The 17070-nt window shown below is 43.6% G+C and overlaps 1 protein-coding gene across 2 annotated transcripts in view; it reads right to left on the bottom strand.

Moving 5' to 3' along the window:
* adcy2a (adenylate cyclase 2a) overlaps positions 1-15885 on the bottom strand; it is a 53673-nt gene extending 37788 nt beyond the window's left edge. Inside the window, exons 1-2 of one of the 2 annotated variants that reach the window (XR_014533696.1) lie at positions 15138-15599; positions 11687-11884 (exon numbers count right to left, since the gene is read on the bottom strand). Coding sequence is in view for 1 of the 2 variants with exons in the window: in XM_083541803.1 (XP_083397929.1) it covers positions 11687-11884; positions 15138-15515 (576 nt within the window). In the remaining variant the exon portion in view is untranslated. Of the gene's footprint in view, positions 1-11686; positions 11885-15137 lie in introns of both variants that reach the window. The other variant, XM_083541803.1, reaches the window with a different exon arrangement.
* Positions 15886-17070: the final 1185 nt, after the last annotated feature.

Raw genomic sequence — 17070 nt, 5'->3', positions numbered from 1 at the left:
TCATTGCTTGCTCTCGGTTCGTTTGTATAATCAGCCTTTAACCACACGACCTGTTTGATGTTTTGGAGCCTTCAGCATAAATCATAAAAAATATAGTTTTTGTCGTCAGCACCTGTCAAACTCTGACTTATTACTGCATACCGTTTTTATCTTCTAGATTGAGCGCATTCAAATATTCTGTCACGTGTCATCGTTTGACTGGCAAATGTGCGGAAAAGTCCTGCGTTGCTAAATAATTTGCCATCACAACTTTGTGGGGGGGGGGGGTTCTCCAGCATGGGTCACTGACCCAAAGTCCCATGTTGTATTCGATTGTGAAAAATACATTTCTACTTACATTTTAAATCGAGTGCATGGATGTCTTGTGCATGAGGATACATATTGAGTGGAATGATAATAGATGTTATTTGTGAAATAAAAATGGTTTTTGATTCTCTCGCAGAACAATCTTTCATTTCTTACAACTGCAAACGTTTGAGACTCATCTGAGATTCTTCTAGCCTTGTGATCAACAATTCTGTTTCATCCAATATACCATAGAAACACAAGACTTGACCATGGTGCTGAAAATGAAAAGGGTCCAGTCTGAAAAATTATGAATGGAAAGTAAAGATCTGCACTCCACTCAATACCAATACGTTTCTATATTACTGATTTAACGCTTCTATAGCCTCGTTTGCAAGAGAAAAACAATACCACAATGAAGAAACCTTCAAGTTCTGGGCAAAATTCACACTGACAACAAGCAAACTTTACTACTGCACACTTGGGGAAAGGCTTGAGGAGTTTCAGAGTGATAAAATATGAATAGGAGTCCTGGGATCACAGCAGAAGATCCTTTTACAAGTCAGAAGGTTATACTCTCCACAGCAGCACTGTGGAAGCTATTTTAAACCGTGTCCATGAGATAAATGGTGGAAAGGCAAACAGTTGGTCGCAGTCAGTAATTGCACACCTACAGTGTGGTTTGTATTGAAAGTATACGTGGAAAATGGGAACACAAGTGTACGATCCGGACTTCAGTAGGACGCTTTAGCATGATGAATTAAAACATGGCACTTAAGACAATCAAGTGGTCAATAACAGACAAACCCAGAAACATCTCGGCTGTAAAGCCTCATCATCTGAACAAGACACATTCTGAGAAAATACTGTGAGATACAAGAACCAGGCTTATGTAAATAATGCATGTTCTGGAGCAGGGAAGATTCTAGAAAGTGATAGAACCCAACATGGCTCCCGTTCCATACTTCGGTACCATGCAGTTCCGTCTGGACTGCGGCTCATTGGAACCGACTTCGGCGTACAACAAGACGATGAGCGACAAATACGTCCGAGTTCTGTTCGTGTTATTTAGAGAGCAGACGGACGTCTGGAGTATATTTATCATGGAACCACCTGCCCAGTCACCGCACCTGAACCCAAACCAGGTTCACAAAAAACTATGAGGAACCTTGCTAGATGTATTTCAGTGTATGGTGCAATGGTAAACCGCGATGGTGATTTTTTTGAAGTCGTTGAGGTTAACTGGCTGTGGTAGGAAGATCTGCGTATTCTTTCCTAATAAATGAACTCGTTGAAAAGGGGGGACAGACTGGAAATCCAGCAGACTCAAGCACTTTGGTGGTCCGGGTTGGAAGAATCCAGCAACACTGATGGTTCTCAAGGAGCTGCATAGGAGACGTCTTTAAAGAGACTCTAATGAGCTTTTTATGATTAACTTCATCATCGCTGATCTGATTTATTGCACCATTATTCCGTTCAGTCTCTCAATTTCATGATGTGGGGCAGAGTAGCTTTCTACTTATATCACCAAAATCAATAGGGCCATTATTTTGTGTTCCACACCCGTCTTTATGGCTTGTATCTGTGTGGATTGGTATTTCGCCGTGGTTCATCCAATAGCCTACATTGTACTACAATACTTCAGTTTCTAACAAAGCCAGTTTCAACAGGAAAAATCACCATCCATCCTCTGAAGAAGAAGCGAGCCCTCTGTACCATCTCCAACAGCTTGGGTGGGTCTCTGAGCGTCTCCCTGCCCCCCCCCCCCATGATCATTTTCCCCTTTGCAGATCTGATATCGCTGAAACAAGACGACGACTTTGTGATCGGATTATGGTTCTCTACAGCGGGAATATTATAATGGCAGTTCTGAACCTGGATGGCGGAGGTGAACTCCAAAGGCAATCTTATCCTAGTCTGTGCAATTTATTCCCGACAGTTGCTGCAGGTTGTGATCATGCTGAGATCTCCTCAGATCATATAAAGTTTGCGAGTTCTGACGAAACCACTGCCATGTGGCAGCAGTGCGATTCATAAAATCATGCAGAGACGAGCAGCAGCTTTGGGTAATGTTCACATCAAACACCAGAACGGTGGGAAAAAGTGATTTCGACTGCAGCATGATGGTTTCTGCCAGATGGCCCGGTTGGAGTTTTTCTATAACTGCTGACCTCCTGGGATGTTCACACACACATAACAGTGTGTAGAGTTTGTTCAAAGTGGTGCGATCGAAACGACTAACGAGGTTCTGCCGATGGAACCAACTCCGAGCTGACGAGAAGGTTACGGTAACTTAAACGCTCAGTGCTGAGCAGAAAAACATCAGGTGGAGGAGCTACAACAGCAGAGGAACATCTCGTCTTTCAGCCAAGAACAGAAATCCAAGGCACAGGTTAGCGTCTTCTAAAGGTTACTTCATCACGATGAGTTCAGAGTTTTTTATTGGGTTTCTCAGTCACCGGATCAGAACTTGAGTTTTAGTGCCTTGGCAGCTTGGTGGTCCTGGGATTTGAGCTCACAGCCATCAGATCAGACGTCTCAGCAAATACGTTTATAATAAAGATTAAAATAAAGACCTGTTATAACAGGGAAATTGTACTGTTTTTTCACTAGCGCATTCACTTTGGGTCCCCGGACGACAGAAAACGCCACGATTTAGAAAAAGTACAGGATCATTAACTAAAAAAATAAAAACCACGTCTCACTCACTGTGGCCCCCTTGTGGTGTGAAAAAGATTCAAAACATAACCAAATTCGCATAACTAAATTAAACAAACATCAGAAGGTCACAAAAGAGCAGCGCGATCACGAAATGAACAATTTTAAAGTTTCCCGTCATTTCGAGTATCGAGGAAAAGATTAATCGTATCGTTCCCACTGTGGCTGCAATAAAAAAAAACCTTTTGCATATTTGACAGGAAAAATCATTAAGTTGATGGATATGAAGGTGGGACTCGAACCTGCCCAGCACTTCCTGCCCAAAACATCTCTCACATCACCACCATCACCTTTCTGCTGCTGAGGGGGTGAAAAAAGAAAGCATACATTTGTATTCGCGGTAAAAAAAAAAAAATGGCCGAAATACAGAACGTCTCGTCCTGGAACGATAGCCAGATGTTCTTGTTTTTTCTTTGTGCGTCGGACCTCGTGTCGGTTCGGATTTGGATATGGTGTTGCTGCACTTGCTTCATCCTGGGGATTCCGGCGTCCCTGGTGGTCCTGCGAGAGCTTTTCAGCAGACGCCGTAACGATTTCTTCATGCTGAACCTTCACATCACCGATCTGATCTTTGCTTCCATACTCCTCCTTGCCGTCTGCAACGTGACTGTGCTGAAGAACCTGAACGTGTATCACTTCGTCAGCTTCATGCACACCTTGCCCATGTGTGGAAGACCCCTGCTGATGGCTTGCGTTTGCGGCGACTGTTACTTCGCCGTGGTTCACCCCATAACGTACAAAAACAGTACGAACGCAGGTTTGATCAGAAAAGCGGTGAGTTTCGGCGTCTGGATCGTCGTGGTTTGCTTCGGAGCGCTCTTGGGAACCGTTCAAACCATCTACACGAGTTTTCTGATCTCCGCTCCACTGGCTGGAGCGCTTCCAGTCATAATGTTTTGTGATGTCTCCATACTTCACGCTCTGCAAAAACCCGATCCGTCTGGGAACAAAACCGTCCATCCGCAGAAAAGACAAGCCCTGGTGACCATCTTCAGCAGCTTGACCATGACGTCCGTCGCTTATCTCCCACCGGCGATCATTTTCTTTTTTGCAGAAGTCTTGCCTCTGAGCAGAAGAGAGATTTTCTGCAGTTTATCCTTCGTGGGGATTTGCTTCTACGTCGTAGGATGCATCACTATGCCTCTTCTTTATTTGTACAGTCGAGGGAAAACGGCAGATTTGAAATTATGGTTGAGGGAAAAATATCAGAAAGTAAAGACTTTTTTGTTCTCTTGATGGACAAAATGGTTGTGTCAAATCAGAATTGTGTGCCTTCAAGTTTAAAATCTCATATGGATGGAAAAGTGTCCCTATAATGTCCATAACGTGATTGCGAGTGTGAATTTTTGAAATGTATAATCTCTGAATAAATGAAATATTTCGGTTGAATCTCGGATTAAAGGGATAATATTTCCTGTATTCATATTTTTTTCCTTTTGTGCCTCTAAAAGAAACATTGAGTCATTTTCATACATTCATCATTTTCCAGCACACGTGTAAAACGTACGCCTTTCTGCTTTGCATCGTCCGACACTGTTCGCTTTTCCACCATCATTCATTCATTCTTGTCGTTTTCAATTTTTTTCTATCCAAATGACAAATTAAAGGGGAAAAATTAAAAGGGATTGTTGTTTGTATGAAGAAATTTATTATAAGTGTTTATTGTAGAACTAGAGGTTTTTTGGCAATCTGGCAACCCAGATCACAGCACATACTTTATGAACTTGTACATCATCAGAAAAACCACTTCTGCTCTTATCCAGGGTCTGTCCTTGTTTATACAACTGAGCAGTTGAGGGGCAAGGGCCTCGTTTAAGGGCCCAAGACTGGCAGCTTGGTGGTTTTGGCTGGGATTTAAACACAATGCAAATAAACACAGATGTCACTCTCATTCATGGTGTTTGTGTTGCTGCTTCACTTCGACTCCCTACACAATGTACAAGCAGCAGCGTGTGTTGTGATGAAGAGCGCCTCCTAACTGCTGCATTTTCAGATGTTCCTCTCTTTTCTCCATCCCTTTGTTCTTTACTCCTTTCATCATTACCACCCATTACAATTTCAGCACCTTAAGAACTGAGCAAATGGGACGGGTGTGGAGATGATTAGCTTCTTTACTCAGGAGCGTTTTTGTCATTTCAAAGCAAATCGGCTTTCGGACTGCGTTTCACGAAGACGGTTTGAGGCACATCTGCTGGTACTTTGCAGGTATTTTTAAGTATAAAATATGAGAGTTATAGCTAGATAGATATAACAATAGGTAGAAGATACCTCTGAGACTACCTCTGAGACTCTGAGAAATGGACAGAAACCCACTCTGTACCACTACTCGGTACTTACGTATCCAGGAAAACTGCTAAACTCTGATATATTGCCAGGTTATGACAAAACTCCATAATCCAAAAATAATTGCTTTGCCTCCCATGTGTCTGATCAGTTCTGATAGCGGGACGCTCCGAATACACACCACTTACCATAACACAAAGTTGAACATCACCGTTTGTACAAGAAGGATTTTTATATATTCATCTGGATATAAATGTAGATGAAACAGCTTGCGTGGCCAAGCACCAAGGATATATGCGATTGGTGGAATGAATAGAAGCCGCTAGCGCTAACAGAATTTCCTCTAGAGGAGGGAGACAGAGACCCAAACCTGCTCCAGCACAATAGTGCAGCTCCATGAAGATCTGCTTTCTATGGGCTGGAGTGGAAGATCTTCTGCTACCGAGCTCTAAACCCTATTGAACATGAATGAACGTGAACGCTGACTGCACCCTCCAGACCTCCTCACCTACCTGACTAACACTGATGAATGAATCTCGACAAAATCCAGTGAAACATCTTGAAGATCGGAGGATATTATAGGAGCAAATGGCGACTAAAGGTGGACATTTTATTGTGAAATCTGGTATCCAGATTATCCAGATATCCGCACCCAGTTGTCGTCATTCCACTTCTCTCTACCTGCTACCTCGGACTAGACCTCAGATGAACCGTCGTTCCTCTAAACGATCGTATAACGACCGCCGTGCGATCGACCAGCGAGTCATGAGTGGATTGTGACGTGATGTATGAACACATCGCATCGCACAAGCTCAATTTCTATCTCCACCAGGGTTTTATTAGAAACAGATGCTATCGTCTAATTTCGTTCGGGCGCGTGTGTCGCTTCGGCGCCGTGAAATTTGACGCTGCTAACCAAATTATGGCGAATGGCTGGAAGAAACTAACGCGTATTCAGGCGGAGTAATCGTTTCATTTAAGCGTTAATGCTGTAATCATAGCAGATGGCTAAGCACTGGTACCGTTTTTTTTTTCGGACTAACAGAAAAAAAAACAACAAAAAAAAAGAAAAACTAAACGGAGCACATCACACACGGTAAAAGACGTTCAAAAGATTTCAACCGTGAACTGATCTAGAATTTTCTCGAGATGCAAGAGTTTAAGATCAAATGTACAGGAAAACACAGTTACACCTTATAATGAAACTCAATAATCTTAAAGCTTTTTTCTCAAATGTAACAAAATATGTAAATACACATCACAAAAATGATTAATGATTAGAGGAACCTTGTATCTTCATGGCGCTGGCTTCCAGTTTAGAGAAGAAGCTCATAGGGGCTGAAAGGGTTTAATTTATTTGCATATTTTTATATACGAATCAAATTTTCTTAGCTAATAAACATGATGCGCATATAAACACAGCCTCGACTTTAGTCCTCACTCGTTAACTTTGGTGTCGTAACCCGTCTGAAAACCCGCATGTAAAACTTCATATCTAACGATGGGAATCAGGACCAGTGGAAGCACCGTAGGCGTGTGTTTGGAACCTGAGAGTCGGTCAAGGTGTCTTTGCTATCAACCCGAATTCTGGTTCCGCATTTAATCAAAGTCTACATTAATAATCCTTCCGCTCCTGTGTCTCCTCCCACACAGGCTCGGCACCAGCAGATGGTATTTCCTGGATGCACCACGTGTTTGTGTTTTTGGCCCGGTTTAACACGGCAGCATGCGTGCAGCGGGGACTCAGGGATCCGCCAATCACAGCCGGGGTAACTAGCCGCCCCGCCTGGAACGGATAAGCTTTCACCCTACTCCAGAGACAACAACGAGGGCTTTGTGGCCCTGGCAATAAGCATCAGATTGACTGAAAGTGCGCTTGGAGCCATGTTAATGTGGAGAGAGCACTCGGGACGGCCTGTCTGGCTTCAAGATTAAGTCTTAGGAAAGACGAGTGCCGTCTGCTGCAGCTCATCACGGCTGAGACCCGATCGCCCGCTGAGCTACGTTGTTAGCAGAGATCATTCCTCACCGATATTTGAGGAAATCTAAGTCCCTCTGCACGTGTTTTCAGGAGAGGTGGTCCGGGGATGTGCAGCCGAGCTCGACGAAGCGAGTCTGCAAAAGTGTCAGTCTGAATTACCCTCATTCTGGTCTATAAGCGTCATAAATTCCGAGAAGGCACAAAGGCATTTCCTGATGAATTATTTTCGTAAACCCGCGTCGCTGCTAGAATTGGGAATCTCGGAAAACGACGTGTTTGGATGTGAAAGCATGAGGATTCAAACCCTGTGCACAAAGCCAGCTCCATGAAGATCTGCCTTGCATGGGTTGGACGATGTGAAAGATCGTAAATGCACTGGAAATGTTCTAAATAAGGACTGAAACATTGATCAAACCTATATGGAAGGAGAAGGAGATACAGAGGAAGGAAGAGGATGAGGGAGAACAGTTATTTGGCACGTAGCCCCCTGGCTTCATTACACACTTCTTGCCCTTTACTCTGAGGGTATCCTAGATACTACACTGACATGCAAACAAGCACTGACCTCATACAATGACAAGGGAGATTAAATAAACATAACACACTGCTTCCAGTCAAAGTTAGTCCTGTAGGTGTGGACACACACACACACACACACACACACACACACACACACACACACACACACACACACACACACACACACACACACACACACACACACACACACACACACACACACACACACACATCCCAGAGACAGGTCTCATCCATGTAAACAGATATGGCCCAAGAACCAAGCCTTGGGGTATTCCACATACAGATGTGTTTGAAGAGGCTACAGATTCATAAATTACAAAAGGTGATCAAGCAGAGCTCACTATATGGTTTGGGCCTTTTCTAAGATTCCAGTCTGAAATCTAAGAGAGAATCATTTTAAGTGGGGAAATCTATTTGCTTAAAAAAAAAAAAATCGATGGTTATTCCCATAAAAAGGAAGTTTTCCCATAGGTCTTGTTCAGTCTTCTCAAACTACTTCCTTGCAAATAACATGGTGATTCGATGGTTTTTTGGGATCTGGTTCCTTCAGCCAGACTAATATTTGTGACTGCCACAAATATTTTCATTTCGTCCACCCCGTCTGTCATCATCCAAATTGTTGTCCTGCAAATTCCAGTCGAATGCGAAGTTCTCTTCTTACAAAAGTTTATCCTTCTGTAAAGCAGCTGATGCCTTTTCAACCGAACAAACTTACAACCTTATGTGCTCTGCAGACACGATCTTCTCCTCCGTTTTGTTGAGACCTAATCACATTTCCTTCTGGATTCTATTTCATGCCTAATAAACCGCTTCAACGTCAAATCGATGCAGAACAGCCAGCTGGAGACAGGAGGCGTTCAGGAATACATGGGTACTTTCATAAACATTGGAGGTGCATTCAAATGAAAATGGGATCGTCCATATAGAATTTTCAGCGTCTTTATTGTTTCTGGGTGAACTGAAATAAATACATGGACCGTACTTCTAGAGCTGCATACGGTACAGCTCGATATTCCAGACAGCAGGTCAGAGAATGAATTTGGCTTTTCTGAAGGACCTTTTCTACACTTATAGAAATAACACACATTTGTATGATTTCCAGTTTTCCACCACATTATTCAAGCTGTAACACTTCAGTCTTCAAAAATAGTTTTGCAACACGCCAACAGGTGGCAGCACGAGGCTGCACGCACAGTCACAGTTTGCGCCGACCTTCATAAATCAGTGTGCCAAAAGACATCGTCCTGTGTACATTGGAAGCTGGTGCTATTCTGACCATGTGCGCTTCCACGTCTGCTATTCTGACCACGTCGCCGAGCTCCTCACACGTGAAACACACAATCTCACTTCCACACCCACCCTACTCCAGAGCAAATAAACAATGAGTGGAGACAAAAACTCAAATGGACAAGGCAAACAAACCTTGCGCACAGGTGACCACAATCAGGTAAGAAACTGATGATAGTTTGGACTTCGAGACAGCACCAGATCCAAAACCAACTCTGATGTTGGAATTGCAATGGGTGGAGTAAAAGTGCAACAGAACCCCTTTAGGAGGTCCAGAAGTGCATTAACCAGGGCACAAACAAGGTAATAAAGCCAAACACGGAAGCTCTGCTGATGTACCGCATGAGGGCAGGGTGGTTTCAGGTAGAAACCAAACATCTTCCAGGGCTTTCAGAAGATAATGTGTTAACTGTACACTGCTGTGTGTGTGTTGGGGGGGTTTATACGATCAATAGTCACCTGTAGTCTTTTTATAGCCCGTTTGGGCAGGGTGTGACTCGGCGTCAGATGAAGCGATTATATTTCCGCGTCCCTGGAGGCTCTGTGGCTCTAATGTTTGTGAGAAGTCGATGTGAAGTCAATGTGGAAACCGAACAAGCCGAAGCTGCGATCGCTAAACACAGGACGACATCGAGATCTATAACCATTCATAAGTCTCTAAAAAGGTGTTAAGATGATTTGCTTTTGCTTGGTAGAAACACAGGACGCTTTTGAAGAAAAGTAAAAAGCTTCCGAATGTGAACTTGTTAAAATAAATCTGTGGGGTTTTTTTGCCTTTTTTATGAACTGCTGCATGGTTCTTTTTAGATCGTTCTAAAGCAACAATCCCACCGACACCACCTTCAGCAGGTACGTGAGGAGTTGTGGGTCTTAGAAGTTGCCACTGAAGGTCAGATGTGAATTTTTTAGAATATTTGCACTACAAAAACATTCCCAAGGAGCCTGCACACACCTTCTCAAGCATTTGCCAGATGAATGCTAACTTCAGCCTTTTTTTATTGCAATATAGAATCCGTACTTTTTTAATCATTGTGTGATTTGATTCATTTTTGCGATCAGATTTTTATGTCGGTGTCTCCTGGAGATGTACAGGCAATGCTAACGCCACGGTAACTGCAGATTAGCGCCTCGGTCATTTTAATTGAATTAGAGCGCAAGTTTATAAAAATAAATAATAATAAAGTGGGGGAGAAAAAAAAAAGAAAAGAAAAGTTCATCCTGTTGCCTTGACATTTCTGCAAGTTCACAGCGATGCAATTACTGAAAACGGTGCAGAGCCCCGACACCATTATGTAAGAGGATGTGACTTTGCGAGGTGCGTTTGTTAAAGTTCTTTTGAATTTTACCTTTAAAAAAAAAAAAAGGTTGACAACTTAGACAACCACCACAAAACCTTTCAGTCCCAGTGTAGACGTTCTTCACAGAACTGTGTAGAAACGATGAATCTCTAGATGATGATAAATATTTGGTAATGGTTTTAATGGTTTGCAGCTGATTGGTAATGGAATTTGTAGTGGAAAAGCATTATGATATGGTCCTCAATGTCTTTTCGAAGCTCTGAGCCGATCGGTGCATCTGCGTCTGTTAATCCAGGAGCGAGCGGAGATATTGACCGAGACAGGAAGTCATCGTGTGTCTGACATCAGCTCTGTTTGTCTTTGGCCATATGTCGCTCGTTCTAAAGGCGTAGCCTGCGAGAAGGATGAGGCGAAAGGTCACGAGTACAGTATTAGACCGGTCGCGTTCTCCTCGCTAACGCTAACCTAGCAACAGCGGGTAGCTCCAAGCAAACCAGATTCTGCAGCTGAGGTCTGGATGATGTGAAAATGCACAGACGGATGAAAAAGCAGAAGCCGAGCGAGAATTCAGAAAGGGAACGAGAATGAAAAACGTCGAGGATAAACATCGAGACTTTCACAATCAAACCCCTGAGCCAGAGTCCATCATTAGGAAATCAGCACACAATCCCGCCATCACACCAGGATTTCTACAGTGTGAAGTTCTACACCACGCACGTGCACCAAGCGCTCAGCGTTACGCGGTGTTTAATCAGGGATGCACTCAACGCTTCACTTTCTCATTTACGCTCTTCTCCTGATGGCATCAGCAAGAACTTTATGACTTTGGAAGCATACTATGAAAAATGATCATCACAGAAATGCAAACATTTCCACTATACAAAACCCATTACAAACCATCAGCTGTTAACCATTACAACCATTACGTCAACTAAAGTCTTTATGACGTTCTAATGGAGTCCAGTACCTACACAAAAGGTTGATTTCCATGCCTTAGCACATGGTCGCACGTGTGTCGGGAATAAAAAGATGTAGAGCAAATATAACGATCCTAAAAAGCATACGCTGCTCATGACCTCCCCGCCGACTGCCACACGATCGCTTCATTCGCATCTACGCCGCATATCTGCACTTAATTTCCACCTGGCGCTCTATTTTAATAAACCGTCTTATTCACCTCGACCGTCTCCCCGGGGGGCTGGGGTTTTTTTTTTCCTCCACTTCATCTGCTTCCTCATGAATTTCTTTTACTGCAGGAAAAGGCATGAATGAAAACAAGCTCTTCTTGCCTCACCTGATCCCAGGGACAAATGATGCCTCCGAAAAACATGAAGAGGTATCCCATGGAGACCAGGCAGGCCCAGATCACCAGGGCGAAGAGGCGCAGGAGCTTCTTAAACACCGACTCGATGCAGACGAGGACGAAGATGCTGAGGAAGATGGCCAGCGCTGTGGGGACCGTGATCATGAAGGCCACGTGAGCCTCGATGTCCTGCCAAGACACAAAAGAAAAAAGAAATTGGACCAAGGACTGGTGTTCCTTCAGAATTGTTAGCATATTATGCTGCATACGAAGACTAGCACTTAAATATGCAGGATTTACTTCTATGTCAGAATTATTGGCACCCTGTAACAAGGTTGTCTGGGTTCATGCGTGACGTTTAGCGAACAATCAGCTGGACTTTGTCGGGGTATCCATAACCTACACCAGCTTGCTATCTGTAATTGTTGCCTGTGTGCAACATCATATTTATACCCCACGGACACGGGTTACGGTTCACCTCTGAAAGCAAATTAATCAATAATAGCAGCACGTCTGTTCCTTTTTATGTTGCAGGTGTAATAATGGTAATGATAATTTAAAAAAAAACGGCAGGGATTTATGGCTAAACGAGAACGAGAAACTACTAAGAGACTCCAGCATGACAATGACCCCATGCACAAAGCCAGGTCCATCATTGCAAACCCTTTTAGGAAAAATATAAATGCTGACTGCAACTTAGGCCTCCTCACCTTCTCATCTACATCACTACCTGACTTTTCCAGCCATTTGTGGTTCTTCTCAAAACTGTTACGACAAACCTGGAGGGACACCTTTGGATCTGGAAGTAGGAAACTCACTAAAACTAGGAGACCCAAACCTGTTCCTCCAGCATGACAATGATCTTAGCTTTTCATTTGATGCTCCTTCATCAACCACTTTCATGAATGAATTTAGCTCAGTGCTGAACCCTTTGGAAAAAATATTCTTTTGTGGCTCTGGTGGAAAAAAAAGGTCTTTTTTTTTTTTTTTAATTATCGATCGAAAAATGTCTCGTTAATCCTGCCGCTTTGAAGGCGAAAGGTTTTTCCATTAGCCATGATTCAGCTTCGATTTTGCAATCAGAGAAACACCGAGGCAGCTGGGACGGACAACTGGATAAGCACCAGCTGACGTTCATTTATGGAAGGGAATGAATTGGAATACATGCAGCGCGATAAGTCGCTCAGCCACGCCGTCGACAGCGTGACCACGTCCCTTCCCCTGGAGCCAGGAGCAAATGTGTTCGACGTGATAGGAGACGGCATCCGAGCAGACACACACACACACCACCTCTACCTCCCTGTAACACAAGCATCCTCTGGAGAGGGGCAAAGAGCCTCTACTGGGGGGAAATGGATATGGAGTTTTTGGAGAGTACGACTGAAACTGCTGAAAACTTGTGATTGTAGGCAAAGCTTTCCTGATTTCAGACCGGCCTTCCCAGATATTAAGATGCTTGACTAGATTTTGGGAAGACGTTCCCAGAGTTCCCAGAGAATTAAATATTAATCAATGATTTTAGGGAAAGCTTTCCTGATCTGAGCTTCCCAGATTGTAGGCTGTGGAGTCTTCACTGGATTTTAAACTGATCTCAGATATGAGGCTGCTCTTTTTTAGATTTGAAGGTGCTAGAGCCAGAATTTTGGCAGACCTTCCCAGATTTCCAGCTGGTCTGATCAGATCATGGCCCAGGAATTAACTTTTTTTAATCTCCCATCTACTCACATTTAGTCCTGGGCTTCTCGGGTCATTAATTCATTTGTGTTTATTAACTGCTTTATCTTGATCAGGGTTACAGCGGCGTCGGATCTCAGGAAACAGTCGGAGAATTCGGATTAGTTTATGAGTTTTACATCACATTCATCATGATGTCTGCAGTTTTGCATAGTTTTTGTCAGCTGCAGTGAAGCAGGCATTATTTTTGGTTTTGGGGGAGTCTGGGGGGCTTTCTGACAGAGTACATATTAAAGGGCAAAACCAGGTGAATGTAATACATTACTGCTGCTTAAGCAACACCTCCAAACACCTCATGCTGCAATCATCATCTTCCTTCCTGTTCATACTGACAATGTCGAAGGACAGACGACGGTGTTAGCAGGCGCATTAGGAATTAGGAGCGTGTGGTAATGCTGTTTGGGTACCGCACAGCCTCTGCTCCGTTCCTATTTTCGGTTCATATCACAGGAGACAGAAAAGGTCTCGCGTTATCGGATCTCACGCGACATCATGTGCGCAACCCTTCAAGGGGGAACCTTTGCGTTCTCGACTCGACAAGAAAGCCAGCAGTTTAGTCGTGTGTCAATATTTTGCTTCGGCTTGCAGTTTACTCTTGCTTCCCGCTCAAATGAATGCTCCTCTGTTCCTTGCCTGAAGCGGACCAGAGTCCGGCACGTATCCTTCGCAGCTTAAGGGGTGTGTGTGTGTGTGTGTGTGTGTGTACGCCTCGGAGTCAATACCTCTCTGGAGCCTTGTATATTTTTATACCCAGTATATTCTGCATTACTATGAATCCATAATACGTAAAAAAAATTAAATAATGGATTGAAACTCTACTGTAGGCAACATGCTCACAAACCCGGCTGAGTCAATCCTACACATTTTACAGCCACGTCATGAAAACACACCGGCTTCAAAACCTCTTCCGTTTGTACAAAATCAACCAGAGTCGCCTTATCAGCAGCAGGTTAATAACTTCTGCTAAATTCAGTTAATTAGCCGTGACGGAGCCGGATTTCGCTCTCTATTTCTCCTCTTCGCAGACAGATAGCAGTTTAGCATCGACCAGATAAACATATAAATATATGTACTGCATGTAATACAGTATGTAAATATTAAGCCTCTGTCCAGAGTAAAATGTGTAGAAGATGGTGAGCAAGTAGAAAAAATAAATAATGACAATATAATAATGCATAGAATTAAATTCATGGTTTTCTGCCCAAATCATCTTCATTGGACTTAAAAAATTAAAAATTAAGTAACCCAGGAAATCCAGATGAAGTCCTGTACTCCTTTATCTTTTCAGCATTCTGGAAAAATGATGACCTCTGTCTCAAAATGTGACAACAGTCCAGCAGGTCAGCTTTGGTAAATGTGTGCTTAACTACAGAGCAAAAACAAAAAGAAACAATAGGATATGGGAGTTCTTCCTATGAACCCTGCGGTGAACCACTGGCCCCAGTCTGCCTGTTTATCAGCTCCGCTCTACAGGGGTGACAGGGATATCCTTCCTACTCCAAACTAACATCTCACTACTATTACCCTCCTGAGATACTCGAAGATGGGAAATATAAAAGAAACCAAAACTCTACCATCTCGTTTCTCTCTCACTTTTCCCTGGGATGCCCAATCTCCTGTTATTGATCAGACAAGCTCAAAGAGCAAAATATGTCAATGATCGAACTCGACCCCAAATTCGACCCCCCCTGGATTCTCTGGGACTCACCAGCCCCGAGCCAAAGAACACAGCCAGCAGTGCCAAGCAGGCGCCCATCACAATCAGGAGCAGGAAAACGACCAGGGGATGCTGCTGGCTCATGCGGCAGTACGACTCGTAAAGCCAGTCGGGCGATCGATGCCTCCTGGTGCCCTCTTTGTCGGCGTCCCGCGTGCCATGCTCCAGCAGGTATCTCCTCCCGCGCATGGCTCCCGTCCACATAGATCCGCCGCCCTGCTTCCGCTCGTCGCCCGCCTGCTTGGCTTTTCTTTCCTTCTCTTTGTGTTCCTCGCCGAGCTCCTTCAGACTCAGAGCGGGTGGCCGGGCGGCAGCGTCGGCACGTGCCTCGGACACCGGCAGGAAGCGTTCCACTCTGGTGCGCAGCATCGCTCAGGCAACATGTTTGGACGAGGAGAGAAGTGAGCACACAGCCGAGTCAGCGAGTGTGTATATGAGATGAGAGAAGGAGGGAGGGACCCGATGGAGGGAAGGAAGGAAAAGAGGGAGGGGGTAGTGTGATGAAAAGAGAGAGAGATTGTGGGGACAGAATGGGCTTACTATAGCACCACTAATGCATAATGCAGTCTCTGAGAGTGAATTTAATGCTCTGAAATCAGGGAATCGTACGGCTTTCAAAGACGAGGAGAAAAGGCTCTTAATGCACTGGAGGCATCGATTAAGCCCTCTCTTTTATCTCTGCTTTTTTTCCCCACCTGTCAAACCAACTTTGCCCCCCCCTCATCTCTCCCTGATTTTATAGGAGGTGACAGGAAGAAAAGCCCCCATCTATGAGCCGAAGATCTTCGAGACAAAGCCGAAGATAACAGCGCCAACTTTCATCATTTCACAATTGCTTCTCAGGGTCTCAGCTGCACCACAATGACCTTTCGACTCAATTTTCAGCTTTTGCAATAAAGTCTGACGCAAAAGTGTGGCAGCTCGGCGTATTTTTAGAATTTTCTAGTTGCTAAATAAGAGTGTCATCCCATAGGAACAAAAGTTTATGTACAAAGGTTTGTGGGGCACCAGACCATTAAAATCTCTGTGCTTCCCCCCCCCGTTATTATAATAATCATCTCAAAGATAAGATGTTCCACTAGATTCATCCTCATTCATCTTAAAGATGTTCAGAAGGGTTTAGAGCGCTATAGCAGGAGATCTTCCACGTTGCCCAACCCATAGAAAGCAGATCTTAATGAAGCTGGCTTTGCGCACAGGAACAGAGTCATGGGTCTTTCCAACTTTCTTACGCCAAACACATACAGATGGATGTGATGGAAGTCAGTTGTCCCAATACTTTTGCCATAGTGTATTTACGTAAATGAAATGTCCAGGTAGTACAGCAGAATAAAATATGAACGCCATGTTAATTTGGGACTGAATAATTTAGAATAACTAGACCAAGAACTGGTTCATTATGATCCAGATCATTTATTCCCTCATCTTCATTTTCACCGTTATTTCTGGGCTCTTCTGCGGATTCAGGATTGTGACCCAGATAGGAAACGTGGATGTGTTTTCCTACACAAGATATTACTTTTACAACCAAACGCATTTCCTTTTACACCGGAAATCAGTAGTTACTCTTTTACATTAGTAATGTACAGGTGTAAAATACACAAATGCATTGAAATAAAATGTAAATTAATTCAAATAAAAATCAGATGAACATGAGAGCAATTCAAATCCCAAAGCAAAAGTCATGGGAGGAAGTTAGAAAGTAAATAAATACAAATATATTTCTTCTCAAATTATTATGTTACGTGGATTACCGAGCGTGAATTTAGCGTTAGCGTGCGCTATAACATCAGGCTCTAGGCGCCGCACCGCTTTACAGTAACGTCGCTTTACACCACATTGTTGATTTTTAAACCTTCATCCATTCCCAGTTTAGTGTTTAATAAAATTTATTACAGTACTTCAGAACGTCACGCTTCGTCCA

This window comes from Silurus aristotelis (assembly GCF_946808225.1).
Source record: "Silurus aristotelis genome assembly, chromosome: 1".
Taxonomy (NCBI): Eukaryota; Metazoa; Chordata; class Actinopteri; order Siluriformes; family Siluridae; genus Silurus; species Silurus aristotelis.
The sequence above is the reverse complement of the archived record's forward strand: the minus strand, read 5'-3'. Positions and strand labels throughout refer to the sequence as shown.